Genomic DNA, 27,920 nt, shown 5'->3' with positions numbered 1-27,920 from the left:
AGGGACAGGGGTTCGATTCCCAGCTTGGGTCACCTGATGAAGGACCAGCCTGGTGTTGTGGGAGTTCTTCCTCTGCCCACCCAGCCCAACGCCGGCATCCCCACATCATGTAAATTAATGAACTTTGCAGAGTACTGATGTCTGTAGATTAATGACAGCGAGCCGAGAGATAAGAGGCACAACAAGGCCAGGCAACGTTGGAGCTGCAACACGAACTGATCCACAGTGAAGCGCCTGTGTGCACTGGGGAGCCCCACCATGCATTCGGCAGTACTCTGCAACATGGCTGTGGTTAAAGGGCTGCTGCGATACTGTGCTGGAGCCTTTGCCGCCTACGCCGGAGCCCGGCTGCTGGCAAAGGCGCTGTGCCACAGCTCCGCCACGGAGCGGCCTGGACATCGCTCCAACAAAGGTAGGTCTGGGTAAAGCCGGACACACTGGGCCAGTCCTCATTCTAATTCCGGGGGGGGGGGGGGGCTGGGCGGGATTGAAATGAAACAAAAAGTCTTTCCTTTTTACTGTTACCGCTGGCCTCAGTATCAGAATAAGAATTCGCCCCTCGCAGGGAGCGTAGGGGGTTCAAGGAAACGCCCCACCACCTTCTCAAGGGGCAATCAGGGATCTGCAGTAAATGCTGGCCTAGCCAGCGACACTCGCAGCCCATAACTGTAAACCGCTATGACTCTTAACTGCAAAAAAATTAAATGGCCAGCAACTTCCCGGGAGTGGCAATCACCAGTTTGGTTGGGGAGTGGGGAGAGGTCAGGTATGAGGGAGCTGGGCTGGAGCTGGACTGGGGGTGGGCAGAGTTAGACCAGGGTAGGTGCCGTCAGATAGGGATGGGCGGAATTGGACCAGTGGGTGGGTGGGAGATGTCCAGGGCTAGAACTGGAGGGATGTCAGGTGGATGGGGTGGGGTGGGGGGGTGTAGGGGGTTGGGAATGCTTCAGGCCAGGGTTGGAATGAAGGGTGGCATGCATGGTTGGAGGGGGGAGGGTCAGGTGTGTGGGGGGTACCACATGCAGTGTCGATTTGGGTATTTAAAGTAGTTACTCTGGAGTTTTAGTGTGCTTTTCCCTTCTAACTCTTTCAGAGTAATTTTGAGGGTAAAACTGGCAGAACCATCTGAAGCTAGTGATTTAACTCATTTTATCGGATGTTTCCCACCGCAGCACAGTCCAGAGGAAGTTAGCACTTCGGGACAATTGCTGGGGAATCCTTGACCGAGGAACTTGTGAGAGGGATTCATTCCCCAGTGCAACACTGGGACACAGTGGAGCCTGGAGGTTATGGCCCGATACATTTTTAAGGATGATTCCCGGCTCGGCCTCTGTACTGACAGACGAGTGATAGCTTGAATATTCTAACTGACTCTCGTCTGCCTGTTACATAACCCAGTCTCTGACTGCCTGCAATATTTACCTAGAATATGTGGCAGCGTTTTGGCCGCTATTTTACCATTTTTTGTCGAAGTGCTGAGCAGGCTTGAAATTGGGAGAGTTTCAGATCCGTTTTTTGGACGTTTTTAGGCTCCCCCATATGCATTCTGCCTACAAAAATATCAGCGCACCTGTTGCTCACTGCAGAAGCCTGTGGGCAGGGCTTAAAGTGCCCGAAAGCCTGCAGAGGGAGGTGGTGCGCATGTGCAGGCCTCTGATGCTGCACATGCACATTAGCAGTGGCAGGGATGTGACAGACAAAGAGGCCTGTTAGGCCCCTGCTAGTATAGGCTGTCTGAAGCAGCTATTCCCCTCCCCCCCCCACTCCCTGTAAACGCCCAGGTGCCAGGCTGCCCACATGCCCCTCGGCCTCCCCGGTAGGCCTCAGTGGCCTCCGGCTCCACCGTCCAAGTCGACTGCTCCCTGTTCATGAGGAGTGTGTCTATTCCTTGCTGACGTGAACCTTTCCCAGTGAAGTCATAAAGTGGGGGGGGGGGTCGAGCCTGGATGATTGAGCACCGGGCTTGCTAAGCAGATGTCAAACGGCATTATAATACATTTCCATATATGAACCAACCTCCCACCCATTTCTGACGCGAGGCTGACTGCGTGGAAATTCGGCACTTGTAAAATGGCGCTGGTTGAGAAGACCGGCGCCAATCGCGCTAAGCACTTTACGCCTCACTTTACCACCGCGTCGCACCTGAAAACGGGCGCGATGATAAAGGGTGCGATGGTAAAATCGCCCCCTGTGAGTCCAACACAAGTCCTTTAGAATGACGTCATATTTGACTGAAAATGCGAACCCTTTCCCTCCACACACACTGCGAGGTTTTTCCAGCATTTTAGTGTTTTTATTTCAGATTTCCAGCATCCGCAGTATTGTGCCTTCAGTATTTTGGCAATATTTGCCCCTCTAAGTCTGTGTTTTATATTTATACAGTGTGAGGGGAGGGGTTGCAACCTCTCCTTCACTATTGTGAGAACGCACGATTTCAATGCCACGTTCCTGATCTGTAAACACCCAGGGCGGAATTTTCCCGTCCCGCCCACCACGGGAATCGTAGAGGGGCGTACCAGGCAAAAGTCCAAAAGAGAAAACGCTGGAAAATCTCAGGTCTGGCAGCACCTGTAAGGAGAGAAAAGAGCTGACGTTTCGAGACCCTTTGTCAAAGATAAAAGGCATATTTATACTGCAGGGGGAGGGACTGAAAGATGAGTCATAGCCATGGAAACCAGGGGAAAAGGCTGCTAATGGCAGCTCAGAGAGAGAATAGAAGGTGTGAATGGCCAAACGGCAGAGAAGCTGAAATCGGAGGGCAAGCTGTGACAGATGAAGATGTGGGGGGAGGGGGGGAATGGGTGGGAGAGAGGTAAAATTGAGGAAAAGGTAAGGAAAGGGGGGATAAAGTAGGGGGAAAGAGTGGAGGGGGGGAGAAAAATTAAGACAATAAAGAAATAAAAGGTAGAGAACAGTTAAAAATTAAATTGAATGAAAACAAAGGAGTTGAGCTAATCATCTGAAGTTGTTGAGTTCGATGTTGAGAGCGGAAGGCTGTAAAGTGCCGAGCCGGAAGATGAGATGCTGTTCCTCCAGTTTGCGTTGAGCGTCACTGGAACATTGCAGCAGGGCCAAGGACAGACATGTGGGCACGGGGAGCAGGATCGTGTGTTTAAAATGGCAGCAACCGGAAGGTCAGGGTCCTGATTGCGCTCAGACCGAAGGTGATCAGCAAAGCGATCACCCAGTCTACGCTTGGTCTCTCCGATATAGAGGAGACCTCATTGGGAGCAGCGAATGCAATAGACCAAATTGGAAGAGGTGCAAGTGAAACACTGCTTAACCGGGAATGAGTGTTTTGGACCTTGGATGGTGAGCATGGAAGAGGTAAAGGGTTACACTTCTGCAATTGCATGGGAAGGTGCCATGAGTGACAGGAGAGGTGTTGGGTATACCCATTCTTCACCACCCCCCCCCCCCCCCCCCCCCCCACCCCCCACAATACACACATCTTCATCTGTCACAGCTTACCCTCTGATTTTAGCTTCTCTGCCGTTTGGCCATTCACATCCTTTATTCTGTCTCTGGGCTGCCATTAGCAGCCTTTTCCCCTGGTCTCTGGCTATGACTCATCTTTCATTCCCTCCCCCTGCAGTATAAATATCTCCCACTTTCTTTTAAAAGCCTTTTAGTTTTGACAAAGGGTCGTCTGGACTCGAAACGTCAGCTCTTTTCTCTCCTTACAGATGCTGCCAGACCTGCTGAGATTTTCCAGCATTTTCTCTTTTGGTTTCAGATTCCAGCATCTGCAGTGATTGGCTTTTATCCAGGCAATGGTCCGTTGACCTCGGGTGGAAATTTCCCACCTTGGGGTAAGCGTGGCTGGAAACATCCCGTCCCCGGTATTAGTTTTGTTAAGGTGGCAGTGGTTTAGGATCTGGTTGATTGGGCGAGGCTATGGGACCAGCACACAAGAGAAATTGAATTATTATTAAATTCGTGTTAAAATTGCACTGGATGACACAAAGCCAAAGGGGCTAATCGGCCCTGGTGCAAAGAATCTTTTTATTATTTGTTCTTGGGGTGTGATCATTTATTGCCTATTTCTGATTGCCCTTGGGAAGGTTTTTTAAATATTCTTTGATGGGACATGGGCATCGCTGGCTGGCCAGTCTTTATTACCCATCCCTCATTGCCTGAGGGCAGTTGAGGTACATAGAACATAGAACATTACAGCGCAGTACAGGCCCTTCGGCCCTCAATGTTGCGCCGACCAGTGAAACCAATCTAAAGCCCATCAAACCTACACTATTCCAATGTCATCCATATGTTTATCCAATAACTATTTGCATGCTCTTAATTAGGATTCCCTCCTGTGGTTTTAACACTGGTGCCGTTTCCACTCTCACTACTGTACACCCATTGGAGTTTAGGAGCATGTGAGGTGATCTCGGTTGAAAGAAATGAGATTCCGAGGGGACTTGACATGGTTGATGCTGAGGGGACTTCTCCTCTTGTGGGGGAAATCTCAAACCAGAGCCAACAGTTTGAAAGTCAGGGGCGTCTAATTTAAGGTGGAGATTGAGGAGGAATTTCTTCTCAGTTATGTTTGGAATTTTCCTGTTGTGGGCAGTGTAAACTGGGTCATTAAATATATTGCAGGCTGAGTTAGGCAGATTTTCCATTGACAGGGGAGCCCCAAGGGTTTGGGGAGCGGTGGGGGGGGGGGGGGGGGGGGTGGGCGGTTAAGGCAGTAAAGGGAGGGGGTTAAGGCAGCAAAGTGGAGTTCAAGCATAGATAAAACTAGAGGGCATTGGTTTAAGTTTTAAAGTTTATTTAAAAGTAAAGCTTATTTATTAGTCACAAGTAGGCTTACACTCACACTGCAGTAAAAATCCCCGAGTTGCCACACTCCGGTGCCTGTTCGGGTATACTGAGTAGTGGTGAATTATCTCCTTGAGCCGCTGCAGTCCACGTGCTGCGGATACATCCATGGTGCTTTTGTCTGTAGCGGCTGGCCAGGTCATTCCAGGTAGTTAAGAGTCATTGTGAGTGGATTAGACCAGGTAGGGATAACTAATTTTCGCCCCGACCCCGGAGGAACATTCTTTTTTTAATTCATTCATAAGACATGGGTGTCACTGACTGGCCAGCATTTATTGCCCATCCCTAGTTGCCCGAGGGCAATTGAGATTCAACCATATTGCTGTGGCTCTGGAGCCACATGTAGACCAGACCAGGAAAGGATAGCAGATTTCCTTTCCTAAAGGACTTTATTTCATAGAATCCCTACAATGCAGGAGGACGACATTTGGTCCATTGAGTCTGCACCAACAACAATCCCACCCAGGCTCTATCCCCGTAACCCCACGTATCCCCGTAACCCCTGCTAACCCCCTGGTACTAAGGGGGATAGCATGGCCAATCCTGTGTAACCTGCACATCTTTGGACTGTGGAAGGAAACTGGTGCATCCGGAGGAAACCCATGCAGACACGGGGAGAATGTGCAAACTCCACACAGACAGTGACCCGAGGTTGGAATCGAACCCGGGTCCCTGGCTCTGTGAGGCAGCAATGCTAACCACTGTGCCACCATGTCACCCCAAGGAGAACTGTTGTCCTCCAACATTGTCTGGTTCAGCTCAACTGCCCTGATTTGGTTCCAGTCCTGACTTCACAAATGTAGTAGTTTCAAAAATATCAGCTCATGTCCTTTAGGGAAGGGAATCTGCCACCCTTACCCTAGTCTGGCCTACATGTGGCTCCAGAGCCACGGCAATAAGACCATAAGATGGAGGAGCAGAAGGTGGCCATTCAGCCTATTGAGTCCACTCTGCCATTCAACCAGATCATGACTGATCTGATGTGATAATCCTCAACTCCACTTTCCTGCCTTATCCCCATAACCCTCGATTCCCTTACTGATTAAAAATCTGTTTATCCCAGCCTTCAACATACTTAACCCAGCCTCTACAGTCCTGATCTCCTGATCCCACCCCCCCCCCCCCCCCCCCCCCACCGGCAGTCTCTCTCCTGCAGTCCCGACCCCCGGCCCGCCTCGGTCACTCCTCTCCCACCACCACCCCCCCCCCGCCCCGCCTCAGTCACTCCTCTTCCACCCCCCCCCCCTCCCCCCCGCAACCACCGGCAGTCCCTCCCACGCAGTTCCAACCACTCCACACCCCCACCAGATGGCTGGCCCCGATCAACCCTTCCCTCCATCTGTTACCGATCCCAAATGCAGAGTGGCATCAGGACCCCCCCACTCCCACCCCCACCGATCTCTCCCCACAGGCTCTGCCCCCCCACCCAATAAGTCCACCCCCTTGGCACAGCCCGATGATCAATGCCAAAGTGCCCCTGGGCATTGCTACTTTGCCCCTTGGACAGTGGCAGGGGGCCAGGCGGGCAATGCCCAGGGAGCACCCCCCCATTTACCCCCGACCTCCTTGGAGTCCACCATGCCCTCCCTTCACTCCAGCAGGGTCGGGCTGCCCATTCCTCATTAGTGTGGAGCTACTGTAAACTCCACTGGAGTGAACCGCTCCTGGTGGGTGTTGTGGGGGAGGAGAGAGAGAGGCCAGTGGGCTTAGAAACCTTAATTTTGGGCCTGCTAATGATATTAAAATTTGAATTTAAATATTTTAATCAGCTCCGGTGGAGCTGACGACGCCGGAATTCTGGCAGTCGGAGACGCGCAGAGCCCCCAGCGTTTCTTTGTTTCAAACCTGCATCTAACCTGCACATCTTTGGACTGTGGGAGGAAGCGGTTTCTGGGGCCGAATGGCCTCTTCTGCACTGTAGGGATTCTATGAATGGCGTGGTCAGCAGTTGCTAAGAGTTGGCAGACAGGTTGAAGAGTGATAGTTTGTCACAGAGGATGTCATTCACTAGTTTTTTCAATGCTGTGTCAAGGAGAGATTCAGACATGGGGTTACAGGAGAGACTGCTACAGATTTAGGAAATTCCAGCACGATCAAATCCTTTGGATCCATTGACTCTCTCTACACTTCCCGCTGCCTTGGCAAAGCAGCCAGCATAATTAAGGACCCCACGCACCCCGGACATTCTCTCTTCCACCTTCTTCCATTGGGAAAATGATACAAAAGTCTGAGGTCACATACCAACCGACTCAAGAACAGCTTCTTCCCTGCTGCCATCAGACTTTTGAATGGACTTACCTTGCAATAAGTTGACCTTTCTCTACACCCTAGCTATGACTGTAACGCTACATTCTGCACTCTCGTTTCCTTCTCTATGAACGGTATGCTCTGCCTGTATAGTGCGCAAGAAACAATACTTTTCACTGTATGCTAATACATGAGACAATAATCAAATCAGATTAGAGCATGGAGACTCTGAGGATCTGCATGTTTGGGGTTGGGGTGGTTTTATATTTGTGGGGGTGTGATGATAGGCAGCACGGTGGCACAGTGGTTAGCACTGCTACCTCACAGCACCATGGACCCGGGTTCAATTCTGGCCTCGGGTCACTGTGTGGAGTTTGCATGTTCTCCCCGTGTCTGTGTGAGTTTCCTCTGGGTGCTCCAATTTCCTCCCACAGTCCAAAGATGTGCGGGTTAGGTTGATTGGCCATGCTAAATTGCCTCTTAGTGTCAGGGGGATTGGCAGGGCAATTGCCAGGGCCTGTGTGGGATTGTGGTCCGTACAGACACAATGGGTTGAATGGCCTCCTTCTGCACTGTAGGGATTTTATGATACCAGTTTTGAAAGAGGAATCAATACACAAGCAAAGAGAACCATGCAGAATCATAGCTAGCAAGTAAGCGAGGAAGGGAAGTTGGGTGGTTCTGGGCAAAGGGTAGGTCTTGGGGACAAGATAAGCAAAAGAGATAACGTGAGAGGCTATTAGAGGGATAAGGACAGGATCAGAAGAACCTGGGGCAAAGGTTGTTTGGGGCAGGAAGTTATTGAATGGACAGTTGAAATGATGGACAGTGATAATTAATTCCATGAGTTCTTCACACTTGTTGGAAGAGTGCAACTCAAGAAGTTCAACGCCATCCAGGACCAAGCAGCCTGCTTGTGTGAGCAGTGAACCATCTACAAGATGTTCTTCTAGCTACTTGCCAAAGTTTCTTCAACAGCATCTGCTGAGGGAGGGGCTCTTGGTATGAAACTAGGAATGCAGTTTTGGTCTCCTTACCGAAGAAAATATATACTTGCCATTGAGAGAATACAGCAAAGGTTCCTGGGGTGGCAAGATTGTCGGGTGAAGAGAGATTGGGTCAACCTGGCTTGTATTCACTGGAGGTTAAAAGAGAAGAGATCTCATTGAAGCATATACCATTGTGACAGGGCTAGACAGACTTGATGCAGCAATGATGTTTCCCATGAATGGTGGGACAGGCTCAATGGGCTGAATGGCCAATTTTTCTGCTCCCACCTTTTATGGTTTGCTGATGGGACAAATTTTGATTGGCGTTCGCTGATTGGCCGGAATTTGACGGGCTGCTGATTGGCTGGGTTGAGATTGGCTCTTGCTTGATGGCTGGGATTTGAATGGCGCGCGCTGATTGGCCGGGGTTTTGGCGGCCACTCTGTGATTGGCTGGGTTTAGGCGGGCGCGCTCTGATTGGCTGGGTTTAGGCGGGCGCGCTCTGATTGGCGGGGTTTTGGCGGGCGCTCTGTGATTGGCTGGGTTCAGGCGGGCGCGCTCTGATTGGCCGGGGTTCAGGGGGGCGCGCTCTGTGATTGGCTGGGTTCAGGCGGGCGCGCTCTGATTGGCCGGGGTTTTGGCGGGCTTTCCGGTTGTTCGTCTCTCTCAGTAACTCTGCTCCCGCTCTCTGTCTCTCTTCCCCCGGGACCATGCCGTGTTCTGAAGCCTCCAGCCCTGCCGCGTCCCCAGCCAAGCGGCCCCGAGAGGAGAAGCCGCGGCTCCGCTTCGCCCGGCTGACTGAGAACGCGCGGAGCCCGAGCCGCGGCTCGAAGCTGGCGGCCGGCTTCGACCTTTACAGGTGAGAGTCCATCAAATCTCCTCAGGAACCCAGTTAGAGATTCCCTGTTTCACCCTCGCCATGCTTCATTATTGTTCATTATTCACAATTTCCCCCTTACTGTTTTAATCAGCTTCCTTCACTCATTTTCCTCGGTTTTTCCCTTCACTTCTCCTCATGGATTGGGCTATTTAAATTATCCAGTCAGTTGCTCCCCCTCCCCTTTTCCTTCACATTTTACTCTCTTATTTTGTTCCTTCACTTTTTTAAAACTTCATTTTTTTAGGAACTCCCCCTTCCCTGGTGGCACAGTGGTTAGTTCGCACTGCTGCCTCCCAGCAGTGAACACAACTCCTCCCTCACTCACCTGATGAAGGAGCGAGACTCCAAAACTCGTGCTGCCAAATACACCTGTTGGACTTTAACCTGGTGTGATGAGACTTCTTACTGCTGCCTCACAGCGCCAGGGATCCGGGTTCGATTCCCGGCTTGGGTCACTGTCTGTGTGGAGTCTGCACATTCTCCCCGTGTCTCCGTGGGTTTCCTCCGGGTGCTCCGGTTTCCTCCCACAGTCCGAAAGTATGCATTGGCCATGCTAAATTCTCCCTCCGTGTACCCGAACAGGTGCCGGAGTGTGGCGACTATGGGATTCTCACAGTAACTTCATTGCAGTGTTAATGTAAGCCTACCTGCGACACTAATAAACGTAAACTTTACTTTTGTTGCTTTTCCTCACTAACGCTGCCCTGGTTCTGGGGGTTGAGGCCTTTGGTGCTATACTAAAAATTGACCCTAGTATCAGGGGGATTAGCATGGGGAAATATGTGGGAATAGGGCCTGGGTGGGATTGTGGTCGGTACAGACCGGATGGGCCAAATGGCTTCCTTCTGCACTATAGGGATTCTATGAATTGCTCATCCTTTTCGTGGCATTGGCGACAGGGATCATCATAACTCCCCACCTCCACTTCCTTCTCTGACCCCTGTCCCCTTCCTCTGCCTCACCTTCCTCCCCCCACGCGTCCCCCCCCTTTGTAATATTGAACATGATGAATAATGATATGTTTGTGTTGGTTGGTGTTTTTGCGCCATCCTTATGAGGGGAGATGTGATGGTATCTGGGCTGATCTGATCCCTTGTTTGCAGCGCCTATGATTATGTGGTCCATGCTCAGGATAAAGTTATTGTGAAGACCGATATTCAGATTGCAGTTCCTTCTGGATTCTACGGCAGAGTGGGTAAGTGGCTGACAGTTGTCAATTAGTGCTTACACTTTATTGTTCACTTCAATGCTTCTGATTTTTTATTTTGAATACCAAATTCCACAATTTTAGCTTTATTTACAGATGGTAATTCTTGGGTCTCCAACGTGGGGTAATAATAGATTTGTGTGGTAGAGAATCATCAGTCCAGCTTGCAACCCATTGGTTTGTTGTCTTAAAACTGGGTTGCCAGTTAGCCTGATCAGCTAGCGCCTGTTTCGTGTTACTTCTTCAAATGAACTGTATAGCTGCTATGTTCAAACAGTGAAAGTAAGTACTCAAATTGTCATTGTTGCTAATCTATATAATATTTCTGATTCTTTCTGTCTGAAGTTCCATATAAGTTTAAATTTATTTATTGCTGTCACAAGTAGGCTTGCATTAACACTGCAATGAAGTTGCTGTGAAAACCCCTGAGTCGCCGCACTCCGGCATCTGTTTGGGTACACCGAAGGAGAATTTAGCACGGCCAATGCACCTAACCAGCACGTCTTTCGGACTGTGGGAGGAAACCGGAGCACCCGGAGGAAACCCAGAAGGAGATCATTTGGCCCATCGCGTCTGTACCGACTCTGACAGAATATTTTACCCTATCCCATGGCTAATCCATCTGACTTACACTTCTTGGGACACTAAGGGGCAATTTGGCATGACCAAGCAACCTAACCTGCACATCTTCGGAGTGTGGGAGGAAATCCACGCGGACACAGGGAGAAAGTCATCCATACTGGGAATTGAACCTGGGTTCCTGGTGCTGTGAGGCAGCAATGCTAACCACGGTGGCACTGTGCTACCAAATGGCTTCTCAGCCATTCATTGAAGGCTTAACTTTTTTCCTTGGCATGGTTGACCCTTCTAGAAAGAAAACAATCCTGTGGCAAATTCTTTTATTTTGAAGGGAGATAACAGGCACTGTTGCGGCCCTCTTCCCGCACTGTAACATTTATTGTATAATAAACTTGTTTAAAAAATAAATCAAATTACAAAAGAAGTTTGCCCAAGTTGCCTCTTTTTGCCTTTTGGTGCTTCCTGCTGAACAGCTTGTTCCTTGTACTCAAGCTTATTACTGAGGCCGTTGCAGCAATGCCATCATCGTGTGGGATGCTGGTGTAGAATGCCGAGACATCCATTGTGACGAGGAATGCTGCTGGTTCAACTGCTCCTTAGAACCCTACAGTGCAGAAAGAGGCCATTCGGCCCATCGAGTCTGCACCAACCACAATCCCACCCAGGCCCTATCCACATATCCCTACATATTTACCCACTAACCCCTCTAACCTATGCATCACGGGACACTAAGGGGCAGTTTAGAATGGCCAATCAACCTAGCCAGCGCATCTTTGGACTTATTGTTTGATCCTAACCCTCCCTCAACCTCTCCTGCCACCTTTTTAACATGAGCAATGCATGAAAGAGAAACTAAAGCCATATTATTGCATGAATCCAATCCAGTAGTACAGCAGCATCGAGACGTTTGTCTGAGGGGGGGGCGGGGGGGGTGTGGCGGCTCTATTCTCGCTCCACAGATGCTGTCAGACCTGCTGAGATTTTCCAGCATTTTCTATTTTCGTTTGCTTGGCCATAGGTTCTCTTTCATTGCTGCTGGAGCTCCTGAATAGCTTCTCCCATTTGTCCCAACACCTCACCTGATGAAGGAGCAGCGCTTCAAAAGCTCGTGATTCCAAATAAACCTGTTGGACTTTAACTGGTGTTGTGAGACTTCTTAATGTGCCCACCACAGTCCAACGCTGGCATCTCCACCTCTTTATTATATACTGGCGGCTTTGTTTTTTTTTCATTTTTCTCATGAATAAATCATGAATTGCTTAAAAAAGAGCTATACATGGTTATACAAAAGAGAGCGAAGACCAAAGAAAGAAAAGATTTGCAAAAGCAGAAGAAAAGTCAGGTTCTCGATCTTTTAAGACTCGCAGGAAGCTGGGGGCAGGCAGTTTAATGTTACAAGATTTAAACAATTGGATTGGTACTGTGTGTGATCTACAGGAAATGTGTTCTTTTGTCAAAGTTCCCATTGTGTTTGTTTTATGATCATTTATTGGTTCCTCATTTGTACTCCTTATTTCACAAAATTGCCCTATTTTATACCGGGGAGGGTTATCATTAGACCAGGAGGGAGTAAAAGGATGCATCAAATCCTTGCCCTAGATGGGGGAGAAATTGTTTTCCTTGCTACTTACACTGTTGTGATTTTAATATAAACCAAGATGGAGAGTCATAGAATCCCTACAGTGCAGTCCATTCGGCCCATCAAGTCTGCACCGATCACAATCCCACCCAGGCCCTATCCCCACTTATTTATCCTGCTAACCCCCTGACACGAAGGGGCAATTTAGCATCTTAGAAACCCTACAGCACAGAAAGAGGCCATTCGGCCCATAGAGTCTGCACCGACCACAATCCCACCCAGGCCCTACCCCCATATCCCTACATATTTACCCATTAATCCCTCTAACCTACGCATCCCAGGACACTAAGGGCAATTTTAGCATGGCCAATCAACCTAACCCGCACATCTTTGGACTGTGGGAGGAAACCGGAGCACCCGGAGAAAACCCACGCAGACATGAGGAGAATGTGCAAACTCCACACAGGCAGTGACCCAAGCCGGGAATCGAACCCAGGTCCCTGGAGCTGTGAAGCAGCAGTGCTAACCACTGTGCTACCATGCCGCCCTATAGCATAGCCAATCAATGTAACTCGCACATCTTTGGTATGGGAGGAAACCCACGCAGACATGGGGAGAATGTGCAAACTCCACACAGTCAGCCAAAGCTGGAATTGAACTCGGGGCCTCTGGCACTGTGAGGCAGCAGTGCTAACCACTGTGCCATCGTGCTGCCTTAAAATGAAGGAAAGCTGAATATCTGATTTCAGATGCAAGCTGAGTAAAAGCATTCCTCCCATTGCTAATCTTTCTTCACATTGGCCTATTGCATTTGTACAGTTTATGATTGTGTAGAAATGGTAACATGATTATTAGAAAAATTAACGTTGCATGTCAAATATTGGGGTGGCTGTGCAGGATTTGTGTGGGGTGAGTTGCTTATCAAGTGTGGAAATGATTAATTTTTCCATTTATTTTATCACCCTTCTAGCTCCAAGATCTGGATTGGCAGCAAAACACTTCATTGATGTTGGAGGTAATGCATTTGCTCCAAAGTATTGAAACAATGTCTACCTACGTACAGCAATGATGCACTACATGATTTCTAGCTTGTATTAAATTCAGAATTGTGAGAGTGGACACAGGCAGGGGAGAGAGCAGTCATCAGGTTTGTACCCTGACTTCAGCAGCTCCAGAGGGGCTGATACTAGAGAACCATAGAAAATTACAGCTCAGAAACAGGCCTTTTGGCCCTTCTTGTCTGCGCCGAACCATTTTTTGCCTAGTCCCACTGACCTGCACTTGGACCATATCCCTCCACACCCCTCTCATCCATGAACCCGTCCAAGTTTTTCTTAAATGTTAAAAGTGACCCCGCATTTACCACTTTATCTGGCAGCTCATTCCACACTTCCGCCACACTCTCTGTGTGAAGAAGCCCCCCCGTAATATTCCCTTTAAACTTTTCTCCTTTCACCCTTAACCCATACCCTCTGGGTTTTTTCTCCCCTAGCCTCTGGAAAAAGCCTGCTTGCATTCACTCTATCTATACCCATCAAAATCTTATACACCTCTATCAAATCTCCCCTCATTCTTCTACGCTCCAGGGAATAAAGTCCCAACCTATTCAATCTCTCTCTAACTCAGCTTCTCAAGTCCCGGCAACATCCTTGTGAGCCTTCTCTGCACTCTTTCAACCTTATTTACATCCTTCCTGTAACTAGGTGACCAAAACTGTACACAATACTCTAAATTTGGCCTCACCAATGCCTTATATAACATTACCATAACACTCTAACTTTTATACTCGATACTCCGATTTATAGAGGCTAATGTACCAAAGGCACTCTTTATGACCCTATCCACCTGTGACGTCACTTTTAGGGAATTCTGCACCTGTATTCCCAGATCCCTCTGTTCAACTGCACCCTTCAGAGTCCTACCATTTATCATGTACGTTCTACTTTGGTTTGTCCTTCCAAAGTGCAATATCTCACACTTGTCTGCGTTAAATTCCATTTGTGGAGATGCCGGCGTTGGACTGGGGTAAGCGCAGTAAGAAGTCTCATAACACCAGGTTAAAGTCCATCAGGTTTATTTGGTAGCAAATAGCATAAGCTTTCGGTGTCTGCACTGTTGGAGAACAGATATCCACTCCATCTGACGAAGGAACTGTGCTCCGAAAGCTTATGGTATTTGCTACCAAATAAACCTGTTGGACTTTAACCTGGTGTTGTGAGACTTCTTACTGTGCTTAAATTCCATTTGCCATTTTTCAGCCCATTTTTCTAGTTGGTCCAAATCCCTCTGCAAACTTTGAAAACCTTCCTCACTGTCCACTACACCTCCAATCTTTGTATCATCAGCAAATTTGCTGATCCAATTTACCACATTATCATCCAGATCATTGATATAGATGACAAACAACAATGGACCCAACACCGATCCCTGCGGCACATCACTAGTCACAGGCCTCCACTCAGAGAAGGACAGTGCAACCTAATTTGGAAACAACGGCTGAAAATAAATCATTAACTTTGGCTGGGTCAGTCACATGTAATATCACAATGAATGGGTTCTCCTACCTCCAGTTTTCTCCCTCCTCCTGGACCCCTGCCTCTGGCCTCTTAACCATTTTTGATCTTTTATTGAGAACTGTCGGCATTACATCAACCGTCTAAATTTCTCTGCTACCCCTCACTCTAGCCTGTCTGCCTCTGACCTTGCTGCTGCTCTCTTCCCTTGGGTCTAACCTTGACATTGTTATCAAACCTGCTGATAAAGGTGGCTATAGGGTCAATTGATTCGCTTGAATAGACGAGGGGACAGCACCGATTATGATTTTTAAAAATGAATTTATTTTAATGGGCAAAACTTAAAGAAACAATTAAATGACAGAGGCCAGAAGAGAGTGGACTTGGAGGTTGGCTTCACAGCCAGACCCTGTACACAAACGTGTGCTGAGATGAGCGAAATCTGAGAACTGAATAGGATCTTGAAAACCAACACTGAAAACTGGACACACTGTTTCAAACTATATTTCAATTCTTAACTCGTTATCGGAAGTGTTTTCCACATGCTGTCTCTGTCTGCAAAAACAATTCTTGCAGCTGCTGTTATTTGCCTGAATTGTGTACTCTTCAGGAATGCAGTCAATTTTCTGCTAACCTTTAGCCGCCTAAGTTTTAAAATGTAGTCAAGTTAGCAGTGTTAGTTAATCCCTATAGTCTAGCATTTAAATGTAATTGCCTAGGCAGAAATATCTTAAAATGAAGTCTTTGCATAGTTGAAACACAGGGGCTAAGCATACATAGGATCTGTGGTGCTGTTGTTGTTTGGCAATCCACCAGTCGTCTTGCAGAGGCTGAGCGCCAAGTCTCACTTATTCCTATCTTTCCCTGGAACATAACACCACCACCAACCATCAAGGCAATGTTTCCAGGGCTAATGCTGACCTCCTCTCCTTTGGAAATCTTCCCTCCACAGCCTCAAACCTCATAGCGCACCCCCACCCCCCCTGTCCACTTTTAACTATTTCCCAGAAACCATAAACAGAACTGTCATTTTTGCATTTACTTGCCCCACTAAGCTTATTCCCTCTTAGCTCCCTGTGTCCAATCTCTTCCCTCTGATGTTCATGATGCTTCTGACACCCTATGTCATTTCAACAGTTTCCTGGCTCTAACCACTTCCTCTTCCCAATGATGTTCAGTCAAAGAACAGTACAGCACAGGAAACAGGCCCTTCGGCCCTCCAAGCCTGTGCCACTCCTTGGTCCAACTAGACCAATTGTTTGTATCCCTCCATTCCCAGGCTGCTCATGTGACTATCCAGGTAAGTCTTAAACGATGTCAGCGTGCCTGCCTCCACCACCCTACTTGGCAGCGCATTCCAGGCCCCCACCACCCTCTGTGTAAATCTTGTACACCTCTATTAGATCTCCCCTCATTCTCCGTCTTTCCAGGGAGAACAACCCCAGTTTACCCAATCTCTCCTCATAGCTAAGACCCTCCATACCAGGCAACATCCTGGTAAACCTTCTCTGCACTCTCTCTAACGCCTCCACGTCCTTCTGGTAGTGCGGCGACCAGAACTGGACGCAGTACTCCAAATGTGGCCTAACCAGCGTTCTATACAGCTGCATCATCAAACTCCAGCTTTTATACTCTATACCCCGTCCTATAAAGGCAAGCATACCATATGCCTTCTTCACCACCTTCTCCACCTGTGTTGTCACCTTCAAGGATTTGTGGACTTGCACACCTAGGTCCCTCTGTTTCTATACTCCTGATGACTCTGCCATTTATTGTATAACTCCTCCCTACATTATTTCTTCCAAAATGCATCACTTCGCATTTATCCGGATTAAACTCCATCTGCCACCTCTCCGCCCAATTTTCCAGCCTATCTATATCCTGCTGTATTGCCCGACAATGCTCTTCGCTATCCGCAAGTCCAGCCATCTTCGTGTCATCCGCAAACTTGCTGATTACACCAGTTACACCTTCTTCCAAATCATTTATATATATCACAAATAGCAGAGGTCCCAGTACAGAGCCCTGCGGAACACCACTGGTCACAGACCTCCAGCCGGAAAAAGACCCTTCGACCACTACCCTCTGTCTCCTATGGCCAAGCCAGTTCTCCACCCATCTAGCCACTTCTCCTTGTATCCCATGAGCCTTAACCTTCTTAACCAACCTGCCATGTGGGACTTTGTCAAATGCCTTACTGAAATCCATATAGACGACATCCACGGCCCTTCCTTCATCAACCGTTTCTGTCACTTCCTCAAAAAACTCCACCAAATTTGTAAGGCACGACCTCCCTCTTACAAAACCATGCTGTCTGTCACTAATGAGATTGTTCCGTTCTAAATGCACATAGATCCTGTCTCTAAGAATCCTCTCCAACAACTTCCCTACCACGGACGTCAAGCTCACCGGCCTATAATTTCCTGGGTTATCCCTGTTACCCTTCTTAAACAACGGGACCACATTCGCTATCCTCCAATCCTCAGGGACCTCACCCGTGTCCAAAGAAGCGACAAAGATTTCCGTCAGAGGCCCAGCAATTTCATCTCTCGTCTCCCTGAGCAGTCGAGGATAGATGCCATCAGGCCCTGGGGCTTTGTCAGTTTTAATGTTCCCTAAAAAACCTAACACTCTACCCTTCCAGCCCCACCAGGATGGTCTGTGAGGGCTCTACGCTCCCTCAGTGAAAGGAGGCCTCAACAGTCTCCATCCACCACCACTCTCCTGGCTGAACTCATTAAGCAGTTTTTTTCCCCCCAGATAACATATGTAACTCTAGGTATCTGCGTGAGCCCCAGTCATGGTTTTTTTTTGTATGTGAAATGGCTCCCACAGTTACCTTGGCTACACTTGCTCACACACTGCTTCCAGCAAGGGCTCCATTTCATCCTCCCAGTTTCTCTCCATTGCATCTGACCTGATGCTGCTGCCTTCCACACTGGCATTTCTGACGTGTCTTCCTTCTTTTCCCTCAATCGAGGATTCCACCTCCTGCTGCAGTTGACGGGGCCCTTGACAGTGACTTAACCATTTCTTGCACTTCTGCTCATCCATTCCCCTCCCTCCTTCCTAGAACCATGATAGGATTCCTCATTTCCTAACTTTCCATCCCACCAGCCTCCACAGTCGGAGGATTAACCTCCGCCAGTTACATTGATGCTACTGCTGAGCACACCATCCCCCTCCCCTGTTAGCACTCTGAAGGGACCATTCCCTCTGCAACTTTGTGGTCCACACTATCGTCCGTAGCACCATGCCCCTTTCCATGCAGGAGGTACAGCACTTGCCCTTTCACCTCTTTCCTCACTGTCCAAGGCCCAAAGTGCTCCCAGGTGCAGTGGCGATTTGTTTGTGCTTTCGGTTTAGTCTACTCGATTCCTTCTTCACAATGCAAGCTCCTCTATGTTGGGGCGACCAGTTGCAGACTGGGTGACTGCTTTGCGGAACATATCCGCTCAGTCTACAAACGTGACCATGAGGCTCCAGTGAAGCCCAATGCAAACTTCAAAAGCAGCGCGTTGAGTTCAACAACTTCAAACCCTGAACTCTGTCCTCTGTTTTGATTTGATTTTCTATCTTGTGTTTTTGCTTTCATACAAAGCTGCCCATTTTTCTGCCATTAACACTGACTGGGACCCACACCTTGTTTCTTTAATACAAGCTTCACCACCCCTTTTGTCTTTTGCTCCATGATGGCTTTGTTATTTAATTTCTCTTGCCCTCTACCCTATCCCGGAGCTTCTTCTGTTAGAATCATAGAATCCCTACAGTGCAGAAGGAGGCCATTTGGCTCATCAAGTCTGCACCGACCACAATCCCACCCAGGATCTCCATAACCCCACGTATTTACCCTGCTAATTCCCCGACACTAAGGGGCAATTTAGCATGACCAATCAACCTAATCCGCACATCTTTGGAGCGCGGGAGGAAACTGGAACACCCAGAGGAAACCCACACAGACACAGGTAGAACGTGTAAACTCCACAGTCTGAATCCCCCTTTCAACAGTATAAAAACCCAACACATTTAGTCATATTTGACTCAAAATGTTAACTCAGTTTCTCTCTCCGCAGGGGTACCAGATCTGCTGAGTTATTCCAGCACTTATTACTGAAGTAAAAATAAGAAGTGTTACCTGACGGGGAATAAATAGAATATTTAATATGCAGTGAAACCTGTACATGCAGACACTTACTGAAAGTCCCAAATAGCTTGCGTCATACCAGGTGCCCCATGAAATGGTGGGCACTTGCAAATTTCACACTCTGGAAAGCCTTCAATGCACCAAGCCTGTTTATAACCTTAAAAGCTGGACTTGCTGCTAAGTATGAGGTGGCAATGGATGGAGAAACAACTTTTGTGTAATGGAAATATAATTGCTTGGTCTGCATAGAGGCAACACAGCACTTCCAGCTTGGGGTTGCTTGCATGCTCGCACAGGTCTACAGATGACGGAAAAAGTTTCTCTGCCACTGGGTGGGAAGATGTGCATTACACAGTAAAATATACCACTAAGCTATCTGTTATATTACGTATTCCTATCTTGTAGAAATGGCATAATTGAAACTTTAAAATTCAGAATCTTGCTGTCACTGATAAGGGCCATCCTTAATTACCCTTGAGTCGGTGGTGAAGACCCATGGAGGTTGTTGTAGCCATTTCAAGAATCAACCACATTGAGAATCTGGAGTCACGTAAGCCAGACCAGGTAGAGGCGGAAGGTTTCCTTCCCTAAAGGACATTATCATAAAGTTACCAGAACACTTAACTAGTCACCAATACTAAGATTAACTTTTTATTTCAGATTTATTTAGTTAGCTGAATTCAGTTCACAAACTGCCATGGTGGGATTTGAATTTGTCTGCAGAGTATTCATCAAATCATAGAATCCCTACAGTGCAGAAGGAGGTCATTGACCCATCGACTCTGTACCCACAGTATTTTACCCTATCCCATGGCTAATCCATCTAACTTAGACTTCTTGGGACACTAAGGGGTAATTTAGCGTGGCCAATCAACCTAACCTGCACATCTTCAGAATGGGGAGGAAACTGGAGCACCCAGAGGAAACCCACGCAGACACAGTGAGAACAAAGAACGGTACAGCACAGGAGCAGGCCCTTTGGCCCTCCGAGCCTGTGCCGATCATGATACCTGCCTAAACTAAAACCGTATACACTTACGGAGTCCGTATCCTTCCATTCCCATACTATTCATGTATTTGTCTAGATGCCCCTTAAATGCTGCTATCGTACCACCTCCCCAGGCAGCGCGTTCCAGACATTCACCACCCTTTGTTTTAAAAACAAAATTGCTTCTGCACATCTCTAAACTTTCCCCACGCACCTTAAACCCATGTCCCCTAGTACTTGACTTTTCTACCCTAGGAAAGAGCATCTGACTATCCTTTCTGTGCAAACTCCACACAGACGGTCACCTTAACCTGGGATTGAACCTGGTTCCTGGCGCTGTGAGGCAGCAGTGCTGGCCACTGTGCCATCGTGCCACCCAAATTGCCTCACCAATCAGTGAAAGGGAATGAAGTAGAAAAGAGAAGTATTAGCAATACATTAGTAGCCAACTCCGAAGGAGCCCAAAACTGTTTGTCAAAGGAAGAGTGAGGCTGGTCAGGGGACCAACAGAGACATGATTTTGTTGAGGAAGGGGGTTTGGTCAATGTACTAAGTGAATACTTTGCATGCATCTCCATCAGAGAATGGGGTTATGCTAATGTAAGGAGCAGGTCGCAGTTAAATTGGATAGGATAAAATAAATGAAAAGTATTTTAAAAGTTGTCAGTCCTCACAAAGTAGAAGAGTACCCTGGACCGGACGAGATGCATCCTAGCTTACTGAAGTAAAACAAGGGTGGAAATTACAAGGCTCTGGCCACAATCATCTAATCCTCCTTGAGAATGGAAATGGTGGCAAAGGCCTAGAGGATTGCAAACTGTACATCCCTGTTCAAAAATGGGAAGAGGGGGAAAATTAGAAGTCAGCCCCTTGTTACATATGAACTAGGAGCAGGAGTAGGCCATCTGGCCCCTCGAGCCTGCTCCGCCATTCAATAAGATCATGGCTGATCTTTTCGTGGGCTCAGCTCCATTCACCTGCCCGCTCACCATAACTCTTTACTGCTCAAAAATTTATCTATCGTTGCCTTAAAAACATTCAACAGCTTGCCTCAACTGCCTCACTGGGCAGGGAACTCCCCAGATTCACCACCCTTTGTGTGAAGAAGTTCCTCCTCAACTTAGTCCTAAATCTGCTCCCCCGTATTTTGAGGCTATGTCCCCTCGTTCTAGTTTCATCCGCCAGTAGAAACAACTTCTTTGATTCTATCTTATCTATTCCCTTCATAATCTTTTATGTTTCTATAAGATCTCCCCATATTCTTCTGAATTCCAGTGAGTATAGCCCCAGTCTACTCGGTCTCTCCTCATAAGCCAACCCTCTCAACTCCGGAATCAACCTAGTGAATCTCCTCTGCACCCCTCCAGTGCCAGTATATCCTTTCTCAAGTAAGGAGACCAAAACTATACACAGTACTCCAGGTGTGGCCTCACCAGCACCTTATACAGCTGGAACATGACCTTGCTGTTTTTAAAATCCATCCCTCAAGCAATGAAGGACAAAATTCCATTTGCCTTCTTAATTACCTGCTGCACCTGCAAATCAGCCCCTTGTGATTCTTGCACAAGTGTTGGTAGTGGGAGCACAGTATCACTGACAAAATTTTAATTCATGCTTGGTACGTATGGACTCATAAATGAAAGTCAGTGACGTGCATGTTGAAGGCAAGCTGTGCTGGATTAACTTGCGTTCTTTTGAACCAACAGGATTAATGAGGTGATGGTGTACGGTTGGTGGGGACGGGAGGGGGGAGGGGGAGGGAGAGGGAGGAGGGGGGGGGGAGGGAGGGAGGGAGGGGGGGGTGGAAAGAGAGAGAAAAAGGAGTATCATCGACCTGTTAGTATAATTAAAGGAACAGTGGGAGCCTGGATATGAAATTGAGGAAGGGATGGAAAGCAGACAATGGCAGGGATGGTGGTTTGGGGTGCAGTCAATGGGATTTTGGTGGGACCAGCAGATGCCATCAGAAACATGCTGCCGGGTTGCCGGAAAATCTATCCCCTGTAGTAACGTGAAGGATAGTAAGACTTCAGGGGGGGACGAAATGACAACAGCAACAACTCAAATAGCACCTTTAACATAATAGAAGTCCCACAGCCCTTCAGAGGAGCAATATAAAGCAGAGTATTACATCTAAGGAGAGTGCCACCTAAGGAAATATTGGATCAGATGACCTAAAGTGAGGTAGATTTTAGGGAGTTTCTTACAGGAGGAAAGTGCGGTAAAATCATAGTGCAGAAAGAGACCATTCAGCCCAGTGAGTCTGCACCAACTCTCTTGCCTATGCCCTTTCCCCCCACTTTATCCCTGTAATCCTGCACATTTTACCATGGCTAATCCATCTAACCATCACATCTTTCGTACTGTGGAAGGAAACCAGTGCATACACTGGGAGAACGTGCAAACTCCACACGGACCTCCAAGGCAAGAATTGAACCCAACTCCCTGGCCTGTGAGGCAGCAATGCTAACCATTGTGCCACCATGCTACCTTGGGTAGAGAAACAGAGAAATTTAGGGAGGGTATTTCCGAGTTTAGGGCCCAGGCAACTGAAGGCACTGCCACCAACGAACCGATTTAAGGTGATTGGCACAAGAACTGAGGTGGCAAATATTTTTTTTTCAAGTTATCTGGAATCCGGTGTCTGAAATGGTGATGGAAGCAACTTAAAATTATTTTGAAGTGAAATAATACAGACCTATGGGGAAAGCAGGGGAATGGTATTAAATAGATGATTACAATGAGTGTGGCTCGATGGTCTATGTTTGCGACACTATTCTGATTCTAAACAGCTGTTTTGTCTATCATTTCACACTAACACCAGCTTCTTTCTGGCACAAGATGTTATTTTGCTTCCACCAGATGGTGGTGCTACAGTTCCTTTAGAATCAAATTTTACCCTTCAAATTAAAATGTTGGTTTGAAATTTCCGCTTTCATATCAAACATTTGGAGTTGGACATCGTTCACTGGGTGAAAATGCTGGAACATTCTACTGAGCAGGGTTATGCGAGCGTCTTCACACAGACCACTGGTTCAACAAAAAGACCCATCAGCACAGTCTCGAGGGCGGCTATGCTGGTTAATGTGTTTTGATCGTTTAAGCAATGCCCATGCCCTGAGAATTTAAAAAAAAAATTAAGATCCTGTCTGAGGTCAAGAGAACAGTTCACTAAAGCAAATTTTCATCTCACTGATTGGTAGAATAGGATGGAAATGACCTCTCAAACAGGAGGAATCTGTTCAGCCTCTTGAGCCTGTTCAACCATTCATTTCGATCATGGCTGATCTCTGTCGAGTCTCCCTGTGCGTGTCGCATCTCCCTGCTGCCTCTCTGATCATTTCACAATTTGGCAAAATGGAAAAGATATTTTCCAAAAGGAAGGAGACAAAGAATTAAGATCTACGTATATACATTGGAATTTAGAAGAACGAGGGGGGGGGGGAAGGGGGGGAGAGAATGTTATAGAAACATAATGAAGGGAATAGATAAGATAGAAGCAGGGAGGTTGTTTCCACTGGCGGGTGAAACCAGAACTAGGGAGCATGGCCTCAAAATAAAGGGGAGCAGATTTAGGACAGAGTTGAGGAGGAACTTTTCCCTTAAGGGTTGTAAATCTGTAGAATTCTCTGCCTAGTGAAGCAGTTGAGGCTACCTCGTTGAATGTTTTTAAGGCAAAGATAGATGGATTTTTGGACAGTAAAAGGAATTAAGGGTTATGGTGAACGGGCGGGTAAGTGGAGCTGAGTCCACGAAAAGATCAGCCATGATCTTATTGACTGGTGGCAGAGCAGGCACAAGAGACCAAATGGCCTACTCCTGCTCCTAGTTCTTATGTTCTTGTATATAGAATTGGCTGCTGTGTATATGAATATCCCCTGTGGTAAACATCATGCCCGGTGTCTCTTTGCATGGGTGTGGATAGTGAATGTTTTTATTTCTAGCCTTTAAGCATCAGTAGAATCAGTTGCTCCTTTTGTGTTTCTCAGCTGGTGTTATTGATGAAGATTACAGAGGAAATGTTGGTGTGATTTTGTTCAACTTTGGCAAGGAACCTTTTGAAGGTAAGAGACAAGTAAACAATGACTCTTTCACCTCACCATTGTTACCAGATACACACAGCACAAAGTGATTCACTCGAGGAAACTTCTCTCATTTGTTCCATTGTTGCTAATATGAACACAACATCAGTATTGGTCTCCCTAATGACAAAAGGATGCAAAAGTATTAGTAGTACTTCAGAGAAGTTTTAATACCGGGAATGAGTGTGTGGATTGTGTTATGAGGAAAGATTGGATAGACTAGATTTGTATTTGCTGGAGTTTAGAAGCGTACGAAGTGACCTAATTGAAACCTTTAAGATCCTGACAGGGTGGATGTGGAAGGGATGTTTCCGCTTGGGAGAATGAAGAACTAGGGATCATGTTTGAAAAATAAAGGGTAGCCCGTTAAAGAGATGAGAAATTATTTGATGGTTGCGAGTCTTTGGAACCCGCTTCCTCAAAAGGCCGTTGAAGTAGTCTTTGTTTTAAGGCAGGGGCAGAATCATAGAACTCATACAGTGTAGACTCGGCCCATTGAGTCTGCACCAACTGTTACCCAGGCTTACCCTGTAACCTCTCTAACTTTTATATTTTGAGCTCCTGGGGGCAATTTATCATAGAGTCATAGAATCTTACAGTGCAGAAGGAGGCCATTCGGCCCATCTGGTCTGCACTGACCACAGTCCCAACCAGGCCATATCCCCATAGCCCCACGCATTTACCCTGACACTAAGGGGCAATTTAGCATGGCCAATCCACCTAACACACACCTTTTGGAGTGCGGAGGAAACCCACACAGACACGGGGGGAATTGTGCAAACTCCACACAGACAGTTACCCAAGGCCAGAATTGAACCCAGGTCCTTGGCGCTGTGAGGCAACAGTGCTAACCACTGTGCCACCATGCTGCCCATAAAAAAAATCCCATGGTGCGATTTGAACCTAGGTCCCCAAAGCCATATGCTGGGTCACTAGTCCTGTGATAATATCACTGTGCCACCACCTCAACATGTAATTCCCTGACCGTGAATCAATAGACAGATTCTTGATAAACTTTAGAGTGAAGTGTTACTGGGATAGGTGGGAGGTCACAATCAGATCTGCATGATCTTATTGAAGAGGTGGCACGTTGGCACAGTGGTTAGCACTGCTGCCTCACAACGCCAGGGGTCCAGCTTCGATTCCGGCCTTGGGTGACTAAGGTCTGATTGGAGCAAACATTCTCAACAAATTCTTAAAAATGTTATTGGACATTCATTCTCCTTTTTAGTGCTTTTGTCTTATCACATCAAGTGTTTGCATTGCAGAGAAAATTGCTAATTGACTTTGTTAGTCCCACCAAAATATGTAACCCACAATATAATGTCAGCTTCTATACTTGTTCTAAACCCAGTGATTATCTTCAATTATCAGTAGTTTATGTTGTACCATATCTTGACCATGATGGGCAAAATTCCAGTTGTCAGGATCCACACTGTGGTCAAACAAATAGTGGGTTCACTTCAGGCAGTTATGTTGATAACTGCCGGGCTATTGTACTTTTGTATTTAATCCATCAACGGGGTGACAATCTCCACCTGTTTTAAAAATATGATTAGTTCCAGAAGGCCCGGGTGAATTAATTTTGGCGTGCTTAGAATTAAACTGGGGGATGTTTTCATTAACTGGCCACTAGACATTCGAGTTATAGGGCGTGGGAAGGAGTGGGGTGAAATTGCTGTTGGAATCTGCTATGAGCTTTTGGCATGTCTGTTCAGGCTTTGGGTGAGAATTGAATTGGCTGAGCCAGCGCTGCTGCATTGTTTGTCATCCGTTAAAGACCAGTGGTCACTTGGTACCAAAGGGCTGTTGGCATCTGAAACTCGGAAGGCGATGGCCTAGTGTTATTATTGCTAGACTATTAATCCAGAAACTCAGCTAATGTTCTGGGGACCCGGGTTCGAATCCCGCCACAGCAGATCGTGGAATTTGAGTTCAATAAAAAAAATCTGGAGTTAAGAATCTACTGATCATGAAATCATTGTCGATTGTCAGAAAAACCCATCTAGTTCACTAATGTCCTTTTAGGGAAGGAAATCTGCCGCCCTTACCTGGTCTGGCCTACGTGTGACTCCAGAGCCACAGCAATGTGGTTTGTTCTCAACTGCCTTCTAAAATAGTCTAGCAAGCCACTCAGTTCAAGGGCAACTGGGGATGGGCAATAAATTGCTGGCCCAGCCAGCAACACCCATGTCCCACAAATGAATAAAGAAAAGAAATAATCGTCACATTGTATCAGGACAGGGGATTTGTGTTCATTGTCTTACCAAATGATGTCTGGAGCAGATTTATCCATTTGCATTGATGATCTAGCTATGACTGTAACACTACATTCTGCACTCTCTCGTTTCCTTCTCTATGAACGGTATGCTTTGTCTGTACAGCACGCAAGAAGCAATACTTTTCCCAGTATACTAATACATGTGACAACAAATCAAATCAATCATCAGCAACTGGACAGATCAGGTTGTAATTGGTAGCATGGCTACCATGCTTAAGATTATAATGCCTCCCTTTTTTTTTGTTACTCTGGAAGTAAGGAAGCATCAGTAGTGGAATTCATTCTCATTGGTATGTTGAAATTTGGCATTGACTAGTAAGTTTTAACCTAAAGGAAAATATGTAGTAAATATTTTTGTAAGTGGAAATAATTTTCTAATTGCGCTGCTGCTCTTTCCTTGAATATAAGAGAACTTCTGAAGAGGTAGGCCACCTTTTTGAACTTCATTGTGGGAAAACCTCCAGGTTTCAATGCATAAAGAATGTTAATGGCAGTCAGTTTTCTAATAAACTGGAATAGCTTTGAAGTTTGTTTGCTCACTCCGTATGGTATGTATTCATTATTAATCTACAGATGGAAACATTGCAAGACATCATAAAATGTTTGGATAGACTTGAACTAATTAATGTAATGTACAAAGTGGAAGGGAATGCAGGACAGCCAAATGGTCAGGACTATTTGTACTGAGTGATTTTTTATTTTTTGGTGGAGGGAGAAACAACATTGAACTTCTCTTCTTTCAAATTTATATTTTCATAGTTAAAAAGGGCGATCGAATAGCGCAGCTGATCTGTGAACGTATCTGCTACCCAGAACTTGAGGAGTTGAAGGTGAGTAAATGTATTGAGTAAATGTAACGTTTCTGTGGGCGGCACAGTGGTTAGCACTGCTGCATCACAGCGCCCAGGGACCCGGGTTCGATTCCCGGCCTCTGTTCACTGTCTGTGTGGCGTCTGCACATTCTCCCCGTGTCTGTCTGCGATTCCTGCGGGTGCTCCAGTTTCCTCCCACAGTCCAAAAGACGTACTGGTTAGGTACATTGGCCGTGCTAAATTCTCCCTCCGTGTACCCAAACAGGCGTTAGAGTGTGGCGACTAGGGGATTTTCACATTGCAATGTTAATGTAAACCTACTTATGACACTAATAAATTTTAAAACTTTAAAGTTTCCTAAGTCACTTTTCTTTTCTGGAAGTGGGGGGAGGGGGGTGATTTAAGATGGAACCTCCCCTTTGACTGTTTTACCCTCTTGTCTTTCTGCAGACCCTGGATGAAACTGAGCGAGGTGCAGGTGGTTTTGGTTCCACTGGTACAAACTGAACACACTGTCCTGCCAAACCAGACATTGCTTAATTGTCTAGAGAGATGTTACAAGCTGTGGATTGCCTCATCTATGGTGCGTTTGTTTTATACTTTTGTGTGTGGAAAAACAAAAGTATGACAGTGTATCCACACACAAAGCTGCTTCCTTAGGGTGATTATGAGACAGTGACCTCGATAGTGTTATTCCGTTGTTCCAAGCAGAAAGTCGACTGCTGGAATCAGGTGTATTTCGTTTTTTTGTCTCTAATAAAAATAAAAATTTTTTTATTCTTTGGATGCACTTTG

At 46.9% G+C, this 27,920-nt stretch overlaps 1 protein-coding gene across 2 annotated transcripts; it reads left to right on the top strand.

Annotated features, from left to right (window-relative positions):
- dut (deoxyuridine triphosphatase) lies at window positions 1–27,920 on the top strand. Of its 2 annotated transcripts, none has more exons than XM_078199848.1 (7): window positions 1–412; window positions 8,787–8,919; window positions 10,044–10,135; window positions 13,276–13,320; window positions 23,940–24,014; window positions 27,073–27,143; window positions 27,576–27,920. In XM_078199848.1, the coding sequence occupies exons 1-7, from the start codon at window positions 259–261 to the stop codon at window positions 27,630–27,632; spliced, it is 627 nt and encodes a 208-aa protein (XP_078055974.1). In that variant the 5' UTR covers window positions 1–258; the 3' UTR covers window positions 27,633–27,920. The 2 variants fall into 2 exon arrangements, with proteins under 2 accessions (XP_078055974.1, XP_078055975.1); XM_078199849.1 differs by having other exon boundaries at window positions 119–412; window positions 8,763–8,919; window positions 27,576–27,910.

Source organism: Mustelus asterias, chromosome 29 (assembly GCF_964213995.1).
Source record: "Mustelus asterias chromosome 29, sMusAst1.hap1.1, whole genome shotgun sequence".
In the NCBI taxonomy this organism is placed as follows: domain Eukaryota; kingdom Metazoa; phylum Chordata; class Chondrichthyes; order Carcharhiniformes; family Triakidae; genus Mustelus; species Mustelus asterias.
Note: the sequence above shows the minus strand (reverse complement) of the source record. Positions and strands in the feature narration are given on the sequence as shown.